The 20,797-nt window shown below is 51.6% G+C and overlaps 6 protein-coding genes across 6 annotated transcripts; 3 read left to right on the forward strand and 3 right to left on the reverse strand.

Annotated features, from left to right (window-relative positions):
• Window positions 1-3: 3 nt before the first annotated feature.
• On the forward strand, window positions 4-1,604 carry COCSUDRAFT_23378 (HIT-domain-containing protein). Its single transcript, XM_005648772.1, has 5 exons — window positions 4-185; window positions 309-432; window positions 546-672; window positions 874-924; window positions 1,076-1,604. The coding sequence occupies exons 1-5, from the start codon at window positions 10-12 to the stop codon at window positions 1,141-1,143; spliced, it is 546 nt and encodes a 181-aa protein (XP_005648829.1). The 5' UTR covers window positions 4-9; the 3' UTR covers window positions 1,144-1,604.
• Window positions 1,605-4,132: 2,528 nt separating this feature from the next.
• Window positions 4,133-5,323, reverse strand: COCSUDRAFT_28734 (hypothetical protein). Its single transcript, XM_005648773.1, has 2 exons — window positions 5,096-5,323; window positions 4,133-4,849 (listed from the first exon to the last, which is right to left on the reverse strand). The coding sequence occupies exons 1-2, from the start codon at window positions 5,231-5,233 to the stop codon at window positions 4,682-4,684; spliced, it is 306 nt and encodes a 101-aa protein (XP_005648830.1). The 5' UTR covers window positions 5,234-5,323; the 3' UTR covers window positions 4,133-4,681.
• A 476-nt stretch (window positions 5,324-5,799) lies between these two features.
• COCSUDRAFT_8070 (arad-like aldolase/epimerase) lies at window positions 5,800-7,089 on the forward strand (the record flags this gene model as incomplete). The annotated part of the gene is made up of 7 exons (XM_005648774.1): window positions 5,800-5,887; window positions 5,969-6,060; window positions 6,210-6,268; window positions 6,354-6,443; window positions 6,577-6,680; window positions 6,801-6,842; window positions 6,977-7,089. Coding segments are annotated over 7 exons (588 nt in total), but the record flags the coding sequence as incomplete, so codon positions are not given.
• Window positions 7,090-11,370: 4,281 nt separating this feature from the next.
• Window positions 11,371-12,040, reverse strand: COCSUDRAFT_14600 (U box; the record flags this gene model as incomplete). Its single annotated transcript, XM_005648775.1, has 2 exons — window positions 11,371-11,562; window positions 12,017-12,040. The coding sequence occupies 2 exons, from the start codon at window positions 12,038-12,040 to the stop codon at window positions 11,371-11,373; spliced, it is 216 nt and encodes a 71-aa protein (XP_005648832.1).
• An 850-nt stretch (window positions 12,041-12,890) lies between these two features.
• Window positions 12,891-20,028, reverse strand: COCSUDRAFT_14752 (Copine-domain-containing protein; the record flags this gene model as incomplete). The annotated part of the gene is made up of 7 exons (XM_005648776.1): window positions 12,891-13,184; window positions 13,444-13,567; window positions 13,691-13,770; window positions 14,085-14,296; window positions 14,623-14,779; window positions 14,967-15,074; window positions 19,858-20,028. 7 exons carry the CDS (start codon window positions 20,026-20,028, stop codon window positions 12,891-12,893), a joined length of 1,146 nt encoding a protein of 381 aa, XP_005648833.1.
• On the forward strand, window positions 15,774-20,485 carry COCSUDRAFT_83687 (hypothetical protein; the record flags this gene model as incomplete). The annotated part of the gene is made up of 10 exons (XM_005648870.1): window positions 15,774-15,977; window positions 16,147-16,321; window positions 16,539-16,702; window positions 16,935-17,098; window positions 17,398-17,652; window positions 18,131-18,356; window positions 18,804-18,959; window positions 19,285-19,508; window positions 19,938-20,082; window positions 20,369-20,485. The coding sequence occupies 10 exons, from the start codon at window positions 15,774-15,776 to the stop codon at window positions 20,483-20,485; spliced, it is 1,830 nt and encodes a 609-aa protein (XP_005648927.1).
• Window positions 20,486-20,797: the final 312 nt, after the last annotated feature.

Raw genomic sequence — 20,797 nt, forward strand, 5'->3', positions numbered from 1 at the left:
GCTCTCAGAATGCTGTCCATCGCATCTAGGACAGCTCTGAGGGTTCTTAACACTGCATCGGCTCCGTCACACAACTTACAGCGTTCTCTGCGGGGAGTTCACATCAGAAGGCATTCGCTAGTCCCACCTCTCAGAAGAGCCATGTCTTCCGAGGAGCAGGCCGCAAAGAATGCTGCTGCATCAGGGTATTTGCGTACCCATCTTGTGTATCGATTGAAATGTCCCTTTTTCCCGAAGAAAAGTTAATTTCGTTTCTCGATGCCGGCATGCGCAAATTTGCCAAATCAGTGTCTTTGCTCTATCCGCAGGGCAGATGCCGCAGCTGACCAGGGTGCTCCAACAATATTTGATAAGATCATCTCAAAGCAGATTCCCGCCAACATCATCTATGAAGACGAGAGCGCTTTGGCTTTTCGAGATATTAATCCTCAGGTGAACAAGCTTGATCTTTGAGCATTGCACTGATTTTGCAAACTTGCCTTTCAATGATGCTTATAAATGTGCACAAGGCAGAATCTCTCAGGAATCCCACGTGACCCTCCCAGGCCCCAGTGCATTTTCTAGTCATCCCCAAGCACCGGGACGGCCTCACACAGCTGAGCAAGTGCAATGACAGCCACGAGAAGGTCCTGGGGCACTTGCTCGTTGTTGCCAGCAAGGTGGCTCTGCAAGGTAAGCAAAGTCCTGGTCTATGTTGCACATGAATAAGGACTGGCAGATTTCCACATCATGAGTCCCTGCGCTGCCTTCCGCATCTCCAGAGAATTTTGATGTCCTGACATTCTTCCATTTGAGGTGACGCACAGCATCCAGCAGTAAAAGGCGCAAAAGAATATGATGGGACTGAGGTACACTTCTTTTGTGAATCTGCAGAAGGTCTCAATGATGGCTTCAGAGTCGTCATCAATGACGGTGTGAACGGATGTGAGTGCCCTCCTGCTAACTGCTCAGTGCTGCCTTCAGATCATTTCACTATTCTTAAGCTTTGCAAGATATGCTGCAATGCTGCCCGTGTTGATGAGCTTGATTGTTTATCTATTGCTGGACTCAAATCTGCAAAATCTTTGCATTGTAGGCCAGTCTGTGTACCACCTGCACCTGCACATTGTTGGGGGCCGCCAGCTGACATGGCCCCCAGGATGATATAGTCTGCAGGGCCTACACCGCTACTTGCGCAGTCTTATGTCCACCTTATTAGAGGTGCAGCACACGAAGAGGATCATTTTATGCACGATTCAGCCTGCAGCCGCTGTCTGCGATGTCGGAGAGACCAAGAAAGGCTAAAAAATTGTGCCCCACATTGCTCAGTGCAGCCTGTGGGACAGAGCAGCCTGTGGGACCACAAGGATCTGACCTGAACGACCTCAATCCTGGAAACCCCAATTTGTGAAAAGAGGCAACGGGACCATCCTGCAGAGACAATGTTGATTATTATCGGGTCTCCCATGACGCGATGTGTACGGCTCGGCACAGAACAGTGCTGAAGTCCAAACGTTGTTTCCGTACAGCAGATACTAATCATGCCTAGTAGGCATGAATCACGAGAGTGGTCAATTGCTACTTTGAACATCGTACAGCTGTAGACCCTGTAAGACCCTCTAGAATAGACACTGTGAACAACTTCTTGGCTGGAGATTTGAATGCACAATGTGAGCGCAACACGGGATTACTTCACTGGGCTAGTCTCACTCACCATATGCAACCCAGGTTGGCAAAGCATTTTGACACCGTGCATACTAGCTGTAGGATGCACTTGAGTCCCGATATAGGCTTTCATCATGATGAAAACATCGATGTGCATGCTGTGCATCTTGTACGGTGATACCATTGCAGGAATGGCATTACTAGCTGCGCGCATCTGGGCTGTCATCATCACTCCTCCGGGCTGTGCTTCATACCTGCCCCAACATTTATCACCCCTGATGGGGTAATCACAATGGAACTGCCTTGAGATGTATATGTGCAGCTGAGAATGCAGGCGTAAGTAATGCCCTGTCCTACAGCTATTTGGCTAGGGCTGAAACAAACACTAAAATTGTTGTCTGCAATAAGGCAGTTTGGCCTGCAGCTGCCCAATACCCACGGCATCATGGGATGATCCCAGCTGCCCATAATTTGCTTCGTGCTTTAGTTGATTTCACGCGTGAATGCACTTCAAGTTGGTATGGAATTCCATTCGAATTTGGTCATGATGATACTATGGAGCCTGTTGCTGCAGCTGCATCAATCCACACTTCCTTCCAGCTTAGGCCATCTAAGTACAGAACCCCTGAAGGTTAAATTGAAGAGGATATAAGTTAGTATCGGTGCCAGTCTCAAATGAATTGCGTCGTTCGTGCCAATGGTCTTAAGCATCGGATCTCGCTGGCTTGAGTTCATTGTGCCATTTTTGCAGAATTGTTGCGAGTTCACCCTCCATATTCAGGCGCCTTTGTGTCAAGGTGAAGTTTACAAAATTCCTCGGCAGTAAAACGATGCATATGCAATACACGGTCATTGAGACAATGAGCGAATCACTGTAATGATTCCTTGAAATAAGTTCAGACAGAGGTAGGGAATACTGTTCCCTATTTTATTAATTATCATATGGTGCGGAACTTCTGCACTTTTGTGCCTAATATGTTGTGCAGGCACAGTACAGGCCTTTCAAAAGCAGGGAATCCAGCAGAAACCTGTATCCACTTTGTTCACCTTGCGCAAGTTCAACCTTCAAGAGCCAGATATCCAGGGAATTCCACGCGCTTGGTTTTGGCGTCTACAGGTTTTTTGCACAAGGGCAGCGTATTAGAAAAGTTTTGGCTTGGAGGCTGTCTTCAGCGGCTGCAGGAGTGCATGGCTTGTGCAAGCAACTGCTTCGTCTCTCCCTACTCAAGCTGCCACTCTGCGCAAAGCAGTTCTGCCCTGTTCTCTGTACTGAGAGCCATTGCAATTGCTGCTGTGCTTCTAACAACTTGCAAAGCCCTTTTGCCAGCTGCACACAAGGATCGCTGAGGGTTTCAGCCTTTGATATTCAGGAACGATGAGAAGCCTTGCCACACCGGAAAGAAGGTGCGGCAAAAGTCATCTGAGGCATCTTCCTTCCACCTTTCTGTTGATTATTGTCCTAGCGTACCAATGAATACCGTCATTGCAATCTGAACTTTCCACAATGTAAGAAGGGGACAGCGCTGTTCATCTGTGCTTTTGAGTTTCCAGGGCTCTGTGTCCAGTGTGTTGTAAAACTTGGAAAACCATTCCAGATTTTGGTGGCTTTGCCTTTTTGCTTGTGCCCTGATGCATGCTAAAGCGTGCAAGTGAACACCACTTTCACAATGCTGTGGCAGGAAACAACGCCGCTGTCCAGAGAAGAGACCATCGAGCAGTTTTCTCAGAAAGTAATTGCAAAGCTGGAGGCAGAAATCGCGAACGTGTGCAGGCATGCCCCTTTTCTGCGCCGAGCATTGATTGGTTTGGAAGTGCAATGCCTGTCAGATGCTATCTGCAATCTCTGTGAGCAATCATGCATGCCTAGCAGGGAAAGTCCACATTGGTAGCCATCGTACAGCAGAGATTATTGTGCTCATTTTCCTGTGGTCCCTGGTGCTGAAGTGTAGCGTGGTTGTGGTGCTAGGTAGGGGATACAGTCTTCAAAGAGGCTGATTTTGACAGCAAGTGGCCTAGCATGTACATGTCCGAGGAGCAGTTCTAGGTCTGTAACCTAATTTGTCAGTTCTGCTTACCCATTCATATTAATCCCACAATATGACAACAACTGCAAGCGTTGCACATAATGCACTGTGCATGGGCCACGATATCTCAGAAGTGGAACGCGTGTTGTGGGCGCCCGTTGCCCTTTGGTTGACCGGGACAATTGCGTTGGATCAGGAATTCAAGTGCTACTGGATTGGCAAGAAGATGCCCGAGTGTGAGTTGGATAAGGCAGGCCTGCTGCAGCTAAAGGCACATGGCTACACCTGGGAGGTCTGGCATATGGCACAGCGTTTGGGCCATGCGTCAGATGAGAGGACTGCAGTAATTCCCCAGACCTTGGGAATTGGCTAGAGATTGAGTTCTGCGGTTGTGTGTGCATTCGCGGTTGCCTTTCTCAGATGCATTGTATCGAGGACGCAGTGATGCGCCTAAGCAAGCCTCTGACAGCTGACATCCACATGCTTAACACAATTTGGACCAGCGCCACCACCAGCGGAGCTTCAACTATAGCTGCAGAACTGCGTTCCTGAGACTGAAATTGTCTTGGAGGATGAGATCATCAGGGCAGGCTGCATACTATGTGTTATCGTAGAGCAGGAAACTTTTCAATCCTGCTTAATGTGAAACTTTTATCTGAAACAATTCCCACCAGTGCAGATCGCTGTACATTTCTAGAACTACAATTGCTGTTTCCCATGCTCAACGCAATCCCCTCATCGCGGGGAAAAGGTTGCCGGTTTCACTCCCACCTCTCCCAAGACCCAACCCAACAGAACTTGCATCGGCAGAAAAGGCACAGCCTGTAGACAATGCCATCTGCAGCACGTGTGCGCGTGCAAAGCCACTGTCTGCCACTTGATCGTAAGCCTTCAATCATTGGCTGGGAACAAGAACCAGCCCTGCTGTATCACCACTGTTGAGGCTGTATGTCCGCTGTTCAGCAGCTGCAACTCACTATTCTCAGATCAGAACCCTCCATCAGGGGAGCCATTCATTCCAGAGGCGCCTTTGGGGGCGGGGTATCATATCTTCCACTGTTCATGCGGCCCAGGCCCACCCCCTTAATGCTTTCAAGGTAGTCCAACACAATGTCCTTGCAGTTCTGCATGCTGTTCACTCCCTCCCTCATGTAGCATTTCTGCACCTTGTCGCGCAGGAGCTGCAGAGACAAGCGAACATGCGTTACTTGATGTCTCATCGCTCCACCTTTTGGCAGTCAAAAGCTTCAGCAGGACACAGTCTAGGAGTGGAGACGCATACATCTGTTGAGCCAAAAATATCAGACGCTCTGACACAGCCCACGGCATGCGATGTGGCAAATTGATGCTCATGTCTGCAGCGGAATTGAATCACAGAGACTGCCATTAATCTAGAGTGACAACGCTACAGTGGATGCAACTCTTACTTTTGCCTTCTCCACTCGAACAATCTTCTCCCGTGCTTTGTGCTGCCGCTGCTGTATGAGAGCGGCGGGATCTGCATACGGATCTTCCGGATCAAAAGGCCTGCTGGGGGGCTCAAATTCTGGCCCAGACCAACCCATACGATCTCAAACTCGGGCTTCAGTGCCCTGAAGCAACCTGGCTGCAGCTGCCAAATTACTTGAAGTCGTAGGGCTACAGTCAAGTATCTCGTGGCTGTGGGCACCAAATCCGTGCCTGCCCTTGCCTCTTCTTCTTGGGGAGCCCTATAGAGTGACGTGATCAAGACTGCACGTGAGGGGAGCACGGAGGCACACAAACTCCTCCAGCAGGGAAGCAGATCGTTGCTGTTTTAGTGCGGATCTGATATCATCATTCTAGAGCCAAATCATAAGTTTACATAAAGCTGACTCTGGATCGCCTCTGAGATGGTTGCGAACGGGCAACTGAAGTCCCTCAATGACTTAGCCCCACCTTCTGGTGGATCGACAATGAAGTACACAGTTAACGATCAGAATTACGGCAAGAATACGTTGGGATGTGATGATGCCGTGAGTATCTGGCGACGAAACATGTTTTCAATCTCTTTATATTACGAGACTGACGTGTACTGCCTCCCACAAAAGCTCCTTTCTGAATCATCTCATGCCTAATTTGTGCACTATCGGCAATGTCTGATGTGTAGGAGTGGCGTACAAGAGTAGATCTTGCGGCCGCGTACCGCCTCTGCCACAGATATGGCTTCTCAGAAGGAATCAACAATCACCTCACGGTAGGTGCCTTCTCTCTGAATTGCAAGCTTTGAATCTACGGACCAGATAATAACTCCACTTAAATGCACGTGTGCCTGCAGGCAGAAGTGCCAGGGCAGAAAGACCGGTTCCTGGTATTTCCATTTGGCATGCTTTGGAACGAGGTCACAGCCAGCAGTCTGCTGCTGGTCGACACTGTAAGCTCACACTCCTCTCAATGGATGTTCTGATCTGCTACAGTTGTCATGATGGTCGGCCTTTCTCTGAACTGCACTTGCCATCACGCAGTATCCTCGAGATGACTCCACACCAAAGTGACTGATGAATCGAGACCATGACCTCACAGGAAGGCAATGTCATCAAGGGAGAAGGCCAGCCAGAGGTCACAGCATTTTGGATACACAGGTGCGTCTGTAGCACGCGCGTGACAAATCCCTTCCTTCTCTTTGTGAATCCAGTAGTTGAATTGTAGGACTTTGATGCTGTGCAGTCGGCTGCACCAGCTGCGACCCAACACTGGCGCAGTCTTCCACACACATCAGCCGGAGATCACAGCGCTTTCGTGCCTGGAGGACTTCGAGTGAGGCTCATGTGTCTTTGCAGCCTTTGATCATGGAAGGCACTGCGATCTTAAGATATATACCTCTGTCCCATCGCATAGGCTACCAAAGCTTCATTTTCCAAGGGCTCAAAAGAAGTGCATGGCAATACAGGCTGCCCATGATTCACCAGAACTCCCTGCGATTCTACAACGACATTGCTTATGACACCTATGATGGCCTCGTGCTCACCCAGGCAGAAGGCGACCGGCTCGCAAGTGCGTACCTCTCCCACTTGTAGCTCCGATCATGTTTTGGTACACCTTTGTATTCCAGGTCATGTGTCTTTGCATCGCTTTCCAGGTCGCCTGAGCTGACGTCCCAGTTCTTGATTGCAGAGGCACTGGGCAACAAGCGCGTCCTGATCCACAGAAATCACGGTGAGCGACAATACCCCATGCACCCCTGCTCGACATTGTATGGTTGGCGCATTCCTGGCGAGCTTCTGTCGCTGGCACTGCCCAGGTCCCCATCTGCTTTATTGCTGGTAAGGATGAGGGGGCGTGGGGCGCAGGAATCATGGTGTGTGCAGAGACGGTGCATGAGGCATTTGATGCCATGTACTATCTGGAGCAGGCAGCCCGGGTCACCGTCAAGGCCATGTCAACCGGGAGGCCCCTCAAGATTGTGCCTAATACGGTCAGCTCCTTCTATGTGAAGACCTTTCATTTGCAGAGTGTTGGCGAAGAGATGTTTGAGACTGTCTGGCATGTTCTCTGCACTGTCAATGTCTCCACCTGTTGCAGGATCTGCCGAGCTGTTCTGCTATATATTCCTGAAGCTGCAGCTTGTGCTTCAAAAAGTAATCGCTGGAGTCTCTGGTTGTAGGTAGCTAAGCAGTTCAAGGATACACTCAAGGACTCCGGTGCTGAAGTGGTAAGAGTACTTCCCTCTTGGCCATTGGACACATACATAAACTCATCACAGACCCCAGAGAAGCATCCTTTCTCATGGCACCGTTTTGTCTGCTTTCCAGGAGTATGGGCGCCTGCTCTTGGAGGCACTAAAGAGGGATATGCTGCGCGGTCCTGACAAGGACTTCATTACATGAACCAAACGCATCAGCGTGGATCGGCGAAGGGATGTATGGTGACAATGCACGGACGCTTGTCCAAAGACACATCTGATGACAAGTCCTGGAGGATTTTCATTGTTGCTGCAGTGAGTTTACTTTCCATGGGGAGCCCATTGGCACCATATTCTGTTTGTTGGCCATTTGCCCGCTACAAAATCACTGCGTTGCAGTCAAATTGTACAACAGCCCACTTTTCCTTCTTTGCATGACAGCTGTCAACACAACCAGATTGGTTATAGATGCTCAAAGGATCCTGCTCTGCTTACTTAAGCTTGGAAAGCATCCAGTGAGCAACGTTGATGGACAAGATGGTCTTGCTTGGTGCCATATTTTTATTTGCTTGCACTTTGATACAATGTGACAGGTCTTGAGTGCAATGGGGAATTCTATGTCTGCAGCTAGCTTGGTCCAGTATAGCTATGCAAAGGCACCAAAGGAGAAGGGTAAGAAACAGAGAAAAGTTTCAGGAAACAGGTCAAGAATATCACAGTTGCTTGCGAGGCCGAGGAGACTAGAATGGACTTTCATGGATTCAAATCATGCTGTAAGCTGCTTTTTTGTAATAGAATCCACTGTCAAAGCCTTGTCAAGTATGTGAGGGTGCAATTGCGTTCTCAGCCACCATTAATGCTGCGTATGCGCAGCGTGCACAGAGTATTATGGCTGCACAAATTGTTAAGTTTTAAGCTTGCATTAAATTGTGCATGTGTCGTGAGACAGTAAATGGCAGCCAAGAAGCTTCCCTTAAGGGCTACAAACTGCAAGTTCCTGAGGCACAATGTCCTCATGTGACAGCACGTGGGCAATCTGCCACTTTGTGTTCCTTTGAGCTTTCAAGGTTGTGTCAGTTGCGTTGAAGGTAACTTAAAGGAAATCTGCACACCATCTGATCTCTGCAACGTCATTTATGCAATGAAATTGCAAGTAAACAAATGCATTCCACATCTAGTTCACTGCAAAGAAACTCAGTCTAGCATTGTTCACTACCCTACGTAATTACCGTAGTCATGGTACGATTTCATTGGCACGTTGAGACAGGTCTAGGCGCCTTTGTTGTGGGGCCACAGACGGTTCACAATATTGATGAGACAACCCAAGTGTTTGATCTACCGACACACATCGAGTTGGCAGGACAGAAAGAAACCTTCGAGGGCATTATAACGATTAGAAGTGACTATCTTAAGGCTGGTCAGATACAGCCTGTCGGTGTAGTGCTGGGACATGATACTGCGGCAGACACATGGAAAGGGAGTGTCCTCTCGCATCTAGCTGTCAGTCTTGCGAAAGAGGGTACGCACATCAGTCTTCTGGAATCACCAGGTTGCGATAGAATTGCCTGACAACATTGAATCGTTAGTCCTTAGCTGGTCTATGCATTCCTTAGCTGGGGCACCTTGCTGCCTGCAGGTTTTGTTGTCATGCGCAATCTCTCCAGCTCCACAGCCAAGGATGTGCGAAGATACAGGCTGTTTGAGAAGGCGCTCGATGCCCTCGCTACTTCTCCCTATGCCAGATCAGTGTACCAATGGGTCCTAGCAGGTACTGGCACCTTGCATGTACCTTGCTTGATCCCCTATGGTTAGCTGCGCATGGCAAAGCCTTGGTCATGAATTGAACCCCTCAGATATCTGGTGAGCGTTCATGTCTGCAGGTTTGGGAAATGGAGGACGCGTTGCAGCGGTTGTTGCAAGCCGCTGCAGGGGAACTATTGCTGGAGTTGCACTCTTGTCATACCCACTTCTGGTGAGCAGCACACGTATACCGTAGCTTTTTGTCTTGATTTCCTAATACCTCTAAACTTCCATGGGCTGCCATGCACGCTGACATCGGATCCCATGTGTGTGCACCAGGATCCAATGCAGCCAACAAAATCCAGCAAGGCAAACAAAACAGATCCCTCGCTGGTGCCCACAAACTCAGTACGCTCTCAACACCGACAATTCCACAATTTTTCTCTGCATTTGCTGCCTTAAAATTGCTGCCACCGCGTTTGCCTTGCCTTTGCCCCCCTGGCAACTTCACCACTCCTAGCTGAGACTCATGTTTACATGCAGGAGGCGCCTCTGTTGAAGCTGCAGTGCCCCTGCCTTTTTGTGAGCGCAGAGAGCGATCCCCTCTGTCCCCCTGCAGCGCTAGCAGAGGCCCAGCAGCGCATGCAGAGCACCGCCATGCAGAATGTGACCATCCAGGTACGCAGCGTTTCTTGCCCAACAGGACACATGTGTTCCTATTTCGAGGGCATTAGTGTCAATTTTAAGAGCCCTGTAATGACAACCTGCTGGCGTTGTTGTTCAGACAAAAGACTCAAGCCAGATATCATTAAGCTGTCATTTGATCAATTAAGTGACCACCTAGAATCACGGGAGCATTAGAAAGGTGACTGAAGGGTAATTGTAAATCATCAGTCTGATTTTCTTTGTTTGCAGGGCGTGGACCAGAGTTTTGGTTCAGTGCCACAGGCCGGCGAGCCGGCTGAGGAGACGCTGAGTCAGATCTCTGGAGCTGTCCTGGACTTTGTGCGGGCGCTGAACAGCGAAGCGCACGCATCTGCGCCTCCTGTTGCCCCACCTGCTCCAGAGCCCATGGATATCAGTGCTCCAGGCATGCACTTTTCTCTAATGCCTTATCCCGCATGTGCTTATATCTAAATGTCTATCTGCTTTTGTGTCTTCTACTGTACATTCGCGTGCGGGTGTATCAAGCGAGTCTGCTGCAGAATGTTGAGGCACTGTGGCACTGCTGTCAGGGTCCATTGATATGGGGATTTCTATGTGTGATGCAAGGGTGTGACAAAAACAAATCGTGATGTGACTGGGATTTGGTGGTGTGCTAGGGACAGCGGATGTGGAGCAGCCTGCTGGGCAGCAGGAGTATCAAGGGGTAAATCCTGACCCCACCACACTAAATCAGACCCCGACGAAAGGAAACGATGCGGAGCAATCAGCCCAGGACGGTGCTGAAGATGCAGCACCTGAAATACCAGGGAGACCATCACCGGCATTTCTTTTAGTCGCTTCCTGAACTGGTGTGGCTCAACGAACTTCGAATTTGAAGCCACAACAGACTTATTTCAAAACAATAATAAATATGCCACTGCTATGTGATATTGCGACAGGGTGAGATTTAGAGTATTGGTGAGAAAACTGCTGTACACATATCAGATCTCCAGTGTGGAGTGAGAAGAGATAGCGTTGGGCATAATCTTCTACAGTGGCTTTGTTACAAAAGAGTTGCCTGATTGGAACCCATGATGGCTTTTTGCATGCAAATTCTGCAGCATCTTTGTTGTTTGCCAGCTGTGGACACTCTCAACATTCGATAATAAAACTCTCTCTGCGTGCATGCCCTTTGGCATTTGGCTTTGGGTTTGCCGGCACGTAATTATAATTCTTGTCATAAAACTCACCGTTGTACACATGTGCCTTCCAAGAACGGCTGATATTAATGAATATATAAATAAAAACGACCCCCCTCTCTGTAAAGAAGATCCCAAAGGCAACACACAGAGTATTTTAAGTCAGGCCCTCATCAGGTTGCAAGCACAAGTTCTCCCAGTAAATTTCTCACAAGCCTCAACTGCAGCTGCTGAAGGCAACAAGTACATGTCAAAATTCAAGGGGCAGAAGGTATTACAGAAGGACCAGTCCAAAATTTGTTGCGCTGGCACTGGCTGCCTGCGCTATTTTAAGATAGCATTCCTGTATTCTTGTGTATCGTTGACAGCTACAGACTCTCTTCAGGCGCGGATTAGCCTCCATCTCAACAGGCCCTGTCACGCAGGATTCAACAATCCATAAAGGCAGCCTCTGGCAGGAGAGATGGCCCGGCCCTAGTCAGGTTTGCGTGCCATGCTTGTGCTGCCACTCCATGATGGCTGAGCGTAGGCTGTGGTTGGCGATGAGGTGCTTGTGGGGCAGTTTGCTGTTTGTGATGGGACTGGTCGCGTGGTTGACCAGCCAGCTCTCTATGGCCAGCCGCTCATAGGTGTACCCGTCCCCTGCCATCACCGGGTCCTTCATCACTTCCTGTGGGCACGCAAGAGCATGAAGGTCAGCACCATCACACACCTGGAGCGTGTGATGCTCATCGGTGTTGTTTGCAAGCAGTGTGCTTGCCGGCTAATGCAACTGCGCACGCCACGTCAAGCTGTGACTAACAAAGCTTAACGTTGTCAGTCACAGCTAACAAAGTTGTGTCAATTTCTCAATTCAGCAAAGCAGCCAGTCACTGACGGAGCACGCTGCAATACTTGATGAGGCACGCAGGAAAGCTCAGCCGCAGATGCCGCAACATGTGAGCATCTCGGCAACCACTTGCGAAACACCAAAGTCACGCATCTTTTGCGTGCCTTCTCTACACCAAATATACAGCATTGTAACCGGCATGTAGATTGTGCAGGGGAGAGAAATGACCTGCATCTAAAATTTATGCCCTTGAAATCGGCATGCAGATTGTGCAGGGGAGGGAGAGGGTCTGCACCTGGGTAATGGGGCACAGGAACATGGGGTCGGCCTCGGCCTCGTCCAGCCTGGGGCCGTGGCCGCTGCTGTCCTGCCCAATGGGCCGCCCCGCCGGGGCTGCCACAGATGGAGACGCATACGCAGACGGCGGCGGTGCCGTGGCTCCGTTGTAGCTGAGCGTCGGGTACTGATTGTGCGCCTGGACACACCCCATCGCAAACTCAATGAACATGTCTGCTGTGACAGTGTTCTCTTGTCATGACAACAAGATGGTCCTACTTACATCTTAAATGATATAGATCGGCCGCCAAGCATGCACAATTGCAATCACAGAACAGACCAAAACACAGAAAAAAATGCCTCATTCTTTGGTGGCCTGCTGCCTGCCATGTGCCCTAGCGCCCTACTTGGCAGATGGAATTTGCCCGGTGGATTGGAATGTGGTGTGAGGCAAGAAGCGTCAACATAGGGACAGAGGCGTGAGGCAGTGCAAGGCAGGAGGAGCATGCCTGCTGCTGCTGGCGCATCTCCTGGCACAGGCGCTCCTCTATGAGGTCCTCGCGGCTGGAGGACAATGCTGTGCGGTGCAGCGGGGCTGCCGCGGCCGCAAGGGGCCCGTTCAATTGCGACAGGGGGTGCGGAACATTCAGAGCCTGCGAGCATGCAGATCCACACCCGTCAGGCCTGATGTTGCAAACATGGTGTTCTCTGGTGACCATCTCATTTGCATATGGCATTTCAGAAGCACTCCAAACGTCCCACGACTTACTGTAGGCATGACTGGCCAATTAGCCGGGGAAGCAGTGGACACTGTGGTGCACTCGTGCTACTTCAAGACGTATGAGGTATGAGGTATGCTTTGGTCGTGACCGAAGACAATAGAAGTTGTGAGTTCAACAGACGATTACCTCGGAGTGGGCAACGTTCGGGCTGCCGTAGCTGCCATGGGTGGCAACGGGGTTAGAGGAGGGAATGCCGCTGGAAAGCGCAGTGTCAGCGGCCAGAACAGGCGGCGGGGGGCCCAGGGCGGGGGGCATCAACCGTGCCATGATGCTAGGGTTGGGAGTTGAACCGATGAGCCCCAGCCGCATGATCGTGCGGTACTGGTCGGGGATCTCCATCAGAGCTCGTAGTGCAAACAGCGCCTCGGCCCTCGCGCTCGGCATGCCTGCAGCCTCGCGCATGAGCTGCGCAGCCACACAAACTTCCGTCAGCAGTATTTTTACCAAGTGCCTGCCTACAGAAGGACACACAAGGCAGTAAAGTCTACACACTCCCTCAAGCTGGCCGCCGCAAGGACTGCTCCACACAGAAAGCTGTGGGCATTTTAGTTTGAAAAAATGCCTGCCTGAGTGCACAAAACTCTGAATATGCCCCTGCCATACGGTGCAGGCCAGAGTTTCAGGCTGTCTGACTGGAAGCAATGCAAGCAGAGGGGGCGCTCACCGAGGTGAAGTCGACGAACTGGAAGTTGTCAAAGCGGCGCGTCGGCAAAGCGTCGTCAAACTCGCGCATTGTGTCAAATGGGCCGTCGCCAAGTCCCACCATCACGATTGACAGCGGGAAATAGCTGCAGCACAGGGCTCAACTCGCATCAGCCACTATATTTCATAGTCTTGAGGGATGTTGTGCAGCCGCCTTTCTGCACATCCTAGAGGTCCTTTGCAGTGATATGGGAGGCAAGAAGTTTCACCTGGCGGCAACTATGGCGTCCATGGTTGCCCTCTCTGGAGGGCTGTACTCGCCAGGACCCATGTCAACACTGCGCGTCACCTGCAGCCAGTCAAACACCCTCAGTTTACAACGCACATGCATTGGCCATCCAGACCGACAGAGCCAACTGCACATGATGACGCTGCCATCGCTCCCTGGACTCCAATTTATTGGACCTTCACTTGGCCATCCCACATTTCATGCTCTCAAATGATATCGATGAGATATAAGACATAAAGGCATAGCAGCAGTTCTGCAGCTTGTAAGGACCCTCTGAGCGCTCAAAAGAGCGAGACATTTGACAATGATTGGGATGATCAGATGCAACGCAGCGCATGGATTCCTGCAGAGGCGAGGGCCCTCCTGGCGGTCACCTGCCCATCGGCAAGGAGCAGGAGGATGTGGTACTGCATGCCAGAGGCAGCAGTGTCACGGATCGCCTGGTGGATGAGCGGGGCAAAGCTGGTGGGCCCAGACAGCTTGACATGCGGCACGATGCTGCGGTAGCGCCACAGGACCTGATCCAGCCCCTGGGATGGCTGACTGTTGGGCAGGAAGGAGAACACGTGGGTGTCATGAGTGGACGCTGCGCGCACACATACTCTCAGACACTGTTTCGTGTCCTAGCATGCTTTGAGTGTGGAGACACTTCTAGAGAACGAGCCAGGTGCTTTGTTTGTCATTCCATAGTGACATCTCTGGCACTTTTGGTGGATTTCCTGCTGACCCTGCAACTGTGCACATGCTCTAGCCACATTATCACTCGTTTGTACCCATTGCTCCTCACTGAAGGCCCCTTCCTTGACACCTCTGCACTCATCACTTCACCATATGAATCATGGTAAGGGAGAGACGTCTGATCTGCAGGAAATTGATGAGGTTGACTGAGCTCTGTGATCGGGTGTTACTCACCGTCTCCAAAGCCATAGGCTGGGATGAGGTTGTCATCGTCAAATGGGGCAAGCGTGCGGCCAATGATGCTGAATGCCTGCTCGTAAGGGTTGGGCTGCTGGCCCACGTGATGCAGACTCAGGCCCCCAAAGCTATACTTGCCTGTCCACTCGTTGCTCTGCAAGCCAAGCCAAGTGGAGTCATGGTCTTGAACCATGGCCAGTACTTCCTTGAAATGATTGAGGAAGACGTATAGTGGAAGAAGGGGATTGCGAGGTGACCGTTGCAGAAAGTTAGCAAAGGGGCTGACTAGGACTGACGTCCATCAGCAATGCTGTACAGTGGGACCAGCTGGTCGACTGCACCTTGGTAAAATCGATTCCCACAACAAGCTGAGAACTCTCCAATCCGTTCGTCCTCAAGGCGTTTTGAACGTCTTCGAGCCTGCTGAACCTGTCTTTGATGGCTCTGAACTGTAACGTTGTCGACTTTTTCACCTGCAGATCCCCAGACACAGAAATAATATCATACTGATTGATGTAAAGCTAAGAAATTCACTGAGATAGGGCATGTCACGAGGGACTTCGGACCTTTGAGGCGCCACTGTGATCACATTTGCTGCTAGTACTGCCCATAACAGGAGGCGCTGCTTTGCACCCGAGGCCTCTACAGAAACGCAGAAATTCTGCTGATGTATGAGACTGCGATGGGGGACCCGTCTTTCCAAGGATGTCAGAAGATCTTACTGTCGTTCTGTCTCTTCACTGCTCTTCTGAGGCAGCTTCCTCGATCGTTCCTTTGGAATTTGCAAACGGCGTTGCCTCCTTAGCGCTCTCCACGATGTCCCATCGGAAATTCCAATGCACCGGTTGAAAAGGATTCTTACAAAGCAATCTGGTATTCGTATTTCGAATCCTACCAGCAGGCCGGTCGAGCAAAGACCCACGCGGTTGCAAGGTTTACTGCAACCTGCTGGCAAACTTTTGTCTCATCAACTGAGAAAGCTCGTCAACTAGGCTCTTTGACGTGTCATCGAGCGCACCAAAGCCTTCAAGCTAAAACACACTTCTGATGGTACAACTTGAAGCACAGGAAAATTGGGGAATGAATGTCAGGAAGGATTGCTGACATGACCACAACTAACCATCTCGGGTTCATTTGGGCTTTATAGTATGATCATCCTGACACCATCGGAATTACTGCTGGGCTCTGGGCCGCTCTCCTGGGCAGCAGTATCCCTGTGCATATGGCTCTCGTATGTGTTTGCCCAAGGGCTGGGCAACATGGGCCGCTGGGACAGGCATCATCTGATATGGGGCCTTCTCAGCATTGTACACTTCATGTACTATGTGCTGGTCATCGACAGAACTTTTCAGGTGCGTCCACTGGGTCTTAGTATACCTGCTTTTAGAGGCTTGATGTGCACTTGCATGCTTCTCTTCAGAACAGAACATTTTGGCTCACATTTGTGCATGTTGCAAAAAAGAAATAGAGCATCAACGCATCACACCTTCTTTGGGCACTGAAGCGTCCGCGCTGCTGCAGAGTTGGGGAGACGTGTACTACTTTTGTGGAGAGGACATGCGTTTCTGCACCTGTGACTTCAAGTGGAACCTAGCTGGCTGGGGGAAGGCGCTTACCTTATGGAACTTTGTCCTGTCCAGCGCATTGGGTCTCCAAAAGCTGGCCATCAGGGTTGGCATGGACGGCCTCTTGCCAGGTGCTAGCTGATGTTCAGCATTTGCTGCCTCTAAAGTTGTCAATGGACCAAATGCTTACATTGCTGATCATTTGAGGTCAATGCAATGAGTTCTGTCTGCAACTTCCCCATATAGTTGGGCCAAGTAAGATACCCATTTCACCAGGCAAAAGAGTCACACGTGCGGCCTTGGCAGAGCAGTGGAAAATGATCAAAGGCTGATGGGTTTGGGGTGCAGGAGAGGAGGTGGTGACGAAGGAGTCGTTCATCAGCGTGTGTTGGCGCCTGATCCCCTACTGGCTCAACAACTGGGAGCAGCAGTGGGGCGCCGAGTGCAGCAGCATGATGTTTGAGCTGCCCCACTTTGCCATGGAACTCCTGGTTGTCCTTCCCTGTGTGCAGGTGAGGGACCCCTTACCCCTTCTCTTGTAGCATGACTTCAGCTTGGGCTGAAAATTCCTGCCTGAGTAAAAAATGTGCAGAAAGGCCTCCTGACTTGTGGAGGAGATCTTCCTTCCAGACACCTGTGCAGAGGATAGAATGGGCATGTGATGCCTTCCGCTTCTTGGAAAACAAGTGGAAAAATAAAGAAATGTTGGGATCCTGAGGGTGCGCGTGTGTGTGATCTCTGCAGATTCTGTGCGCTCGGCTGAAGATTCTGGCGATGCCGCCGGGGAGGGCGGTGGTGGCGCATGGGGGGGCCGCAGCGGCTGAGGTGGAGCCCGATCTGGCGCCCTGCATCCTGCGCGGCGGCTGGGTGCCCGGCCCTGAGCAGCGGAAGCTGATACCGCGGCTCCGGTGCGCGCCAATTCACACCGTTACTCAAGAAACAAAGTCCTTGATCAAGAATGCTGAACAAACCTGCTGTGGGTGGTCTCTTCAATTCTACTGAGGCGTCCTCAGACCTTGTGCAAGGTACTCATTCATGCAGACAACTGGACTCTCGGTCAAAGCGCTTATGCCGAAGAACTGTGGAGCTTTGGATGGGAGACATGGTGACAGCTTTAGCTATTGAAAGCCCTATCACAGCAATAGGTGGACAGAATAGAAAGTTGCTTCGTCCTCCAGTGATCTCCTGAGTCACCACCGGTGCGCAGAGCAAACGTGAGGGTGTTGGCGGTGGTGGTGGCGATAGCAGCGATGGCAGCAAGCAACGCGCTGATAGTGCCGCTGAGGTTGGAGCACCAGATAGAGGCGCACGCGCGCACGCCGGCCATCCTGGAGGGCCTGGCCGGGGGCCAGTTTGCGGCGGTGCCGCCGGAGGGGGGGCCCTGGGGGCTGCAGGGGCCACTCGGAGGGCTGGAGGTGGCCTTCCGGCAGAAGGGCTGCGACAACATGGAGCTGCTGAGAAGGTGCGCTCATATCAGCTTCTGGGGGTTCCTACTCACGCGCAATACTTGAAAAATTGTGAAGCTTCTAGAAATGCCGGGGCGCAGATTATGAGTGGAGACCTGCACTTTGGAAAATAAATGCAGCTCGGACCTGTCTATTCTACATCTTGAGCTTGACGCTTTCAGTGTTGCATGGTTGGTGGCTGTATGCCGGGTATCATGCACTGGTGTCAGGCCGCATTTGTGCTGTAGATCACACAAGGTGGTTGCAGTTCTTGATGTGGGTCTGTGCTCTCTCTGTATGGGTTTGAGGTGGTCCAACAGAGGAGTTGCGATTGAGAATGGTTGCTGTGGCAGTGAGCACCAGCTTCCTGGGTTTGTAGTGTTGAGCTAATACTGTATGCCTGGTGGCTGTAAGCCTGATGTCAGTCGGTGATGTTAGCTCGCACTCTTGCTGCACATGACAAGTTTCACATATTGGGCGTGGCACAATGCGCAGGAAGCTGCAGAAGCATGGCACGGAGATGGCGCGGATGCGAGGCAGGGAACACCGCGAACTGATCCCTCTGGTGGAGATTGCGCTCGCCATCATGCGCCTGTCCTGCGAGAAGTTCTTTGTCCTTATTTCCGTGCTGGCCTCGTACCTGATATTCCGGGACGACGTGCCCCGCGGCGCGCGCCTGCTCATCCGGCTCAACCACCGCCTCTCCACCCTCTTCCAACGGGTGCGCAGACCCTCACGCTTACTAATGCGCTTCCAATCTTAGAAGCGCGCTCCTCTCAATTACTAATGCGCGTGTAACATGTGGCATGCAAGGGCCAAGGTCTGCCGAATCAGGCAGGGTTGGTTTGTCCAGCACTCAGTTTTGATGATTGTGCTGCAGCAATCGTCAGTTCTATGGTGATCGGCTTCCCTTTGCGCTGCCAGCATGCTCGAGTAGGGGCGCATCACTTAGCAACGTGTGTTTGTGTGCGAGTTGTGGCATGGTCCTGTCTATAATGGCATAGAGACTGCATGCTCAGCTAGTGAACACCTTGCAGATGCCAATGGCCTTTCAAACCTTGGGAGCCTGCAATCCAGATGTTCCCGATACCTCTTTCATGCCAACGGCATTTGCCAAGGACAGGGATTGATGAAGAGAGGGTTGCAAGATGTGTTTGCGTATGCGCAGGTGATCCTGTACAGTTTCCCGGCCATCTGCTGGCTGTATGGCGCGGGTTTCGTGTTCTCCACGTTTGTGTCGGTCGTGTTCTGGGGCGCCTCCGTGCAGCAGCTGTGGGAGTCCCTGCGCAAGCACTCCACCATCGTGCGGCCCATGGGACTCCAGGTACGCACCCTCATTGGCCCTTGCACCTGCACAGAATTCCAAACTTAAATGAGGACAGCGACACAGAAATTCATCATTGTCTTTTGGCATGCTCAATGTCCGTGTGAGGGTGCACACCGCGCCATAGCTTCTGCATAATGTGCGCTGCAAGTAATTCTCAAAGAGCACCTCGTCCTGTGGTACAGGCATGTGATCAACCCGGCCCGCAGGCGCAAGCATGCAGCAACTTGCTTCATCCTGTCACACAGTCATGCAGGGCATCCGGCCCGCCAGTGACAGAATTATAGCAACCCTTGCTTCAACAGTGAAAGGTGTGTGCGCGCAGGACGCGACGGAGGAGCAGATAGAGCGCATGAACAACAACTGCGCGGTGTGCTGGTCGGAGATGGGGGCGCCCATGCCGCGCGCGCCGATGCTGCTCATGGGCGCCGGCGGCCCCGGCCTGGCCGCGCTTCACGCTGTGCCGGCCCACGCGCCCGGCAAGTCGCTGCTGTGCGGCCACGCCTTTCACGAGGCCTGCATCAAGCAGTGGCTCGTCCAGTGCCACGGGTGCGGCCTATTTCACAGGGCATTTTTTCACACGCCAATTGCTTCTGTATAGCGCAGGCTGCGCGGCCAAACCTGCATGTAGCTGGCACGGAAATTAATCTCATAAACGGAACACATGCCATTGCTTCTCAGCTGGACTGGGGTGTGCTATGGGTTGCTTTTGGGCAGCAAATATGTTAAGAAGCATTATTTTGGTGTTGTAACTAACACTTTCAGACTATGCAAGGTGAAAACATCTCAGCCATTTTCAATGCTTATCAAGGCATGGTGGTCTTTTAGCCCTGTCTGGTCCAACTGCAAGTCTTGGTGCTGTAGCCTTCTGCTGCAAGACTCGCAGTCCCTGCAGAACTTGTACGGTGCTGCGGCACCGGCTGGCAAGATGAGATGTGTCAGGCGGCTGAGGTGTGCGGTGGGTTTTGGCGGGTGCAGGCAGGGGCGGCAGCCCACGTGCCCGATGTGCAACGCGGTGATAGAGCTGGAGGTGCTCTACCGTCTGCCAATCCCCTGGACGTTGCGGCATCACCACGCCAACGCAGATCCTCCGCAGCCCCAGGAGCTGCCTCCACACGAGCAGGTAACACCTCTGCAGAAGATGTGTTATTTTGCGGTCCTGCTTGCACAGCGAGGATGCCCAATGCCGCTCTCCCACAAACTGCCCTGTATGAACCTATTTAGCTCAATTTCTCGGGTGCCTGAGCTGTTGCTGACATGCGCGACACAGTCTATGCCTCACCTAGATCTGAAGCTAAGCGCAGCACTTCAAAAGATGCAGGGTCCCATGCCTGCATGATTGGCGTGACATGCATGCAGGTGGTTGGCAATGTAGAGGCTGCCCAGCTGAGCAGATATTTTGTGCGCAGGTGAATGGCAACATTGCGCATCCCCATGACAATGAGTTCTTTGAGGTGATGGAGGAAATTGCTGTGGGTGGTGCTGTTGGCCACGGCAATGACCACCTCGAAGGCCACCAGATGTGACAGGGGGCTGTCATAGAGTCTTCTGACTGGTGCCATGCTCAAGAAAAGCCGAGGTATTTGGGAGAACTCTTGTCTCTCTCTCTTGTCACAAAGAGGAAAAGTGGTTCTGCTGTTAGGAGAGGAATGGCATTGATAGGGCTGTGGCGGGGCCTGTGATAGTTACCATGCTTGGGGGCTGTTTAGGGTTCTCCCAGCCAATTGCATTGTCAGCCTGCGGGGCAGGGCCATATTAGATGCCCTGTGCTTGCATGCACACCCCACAGAAGAGAGATGGGCATCTCAATTGATGGATCTCCCCGATTCAATGGGATT

This window comes from Coccomyxa subellipsoidea (assembly GCF_000258705.1).
Source record: "Coccomyxa subellipsoidea C-169, whole genome shotgun sequence".
In the NCBI taxonomy this organism is placed as follows: domain Eukaryota; kingdom Viridiplantae; phylum Chlorophyta; class Trebouxiophyceae; family Coccomyxaceae; genus Coccomyxa; species Coccomyxa subellipsoidea.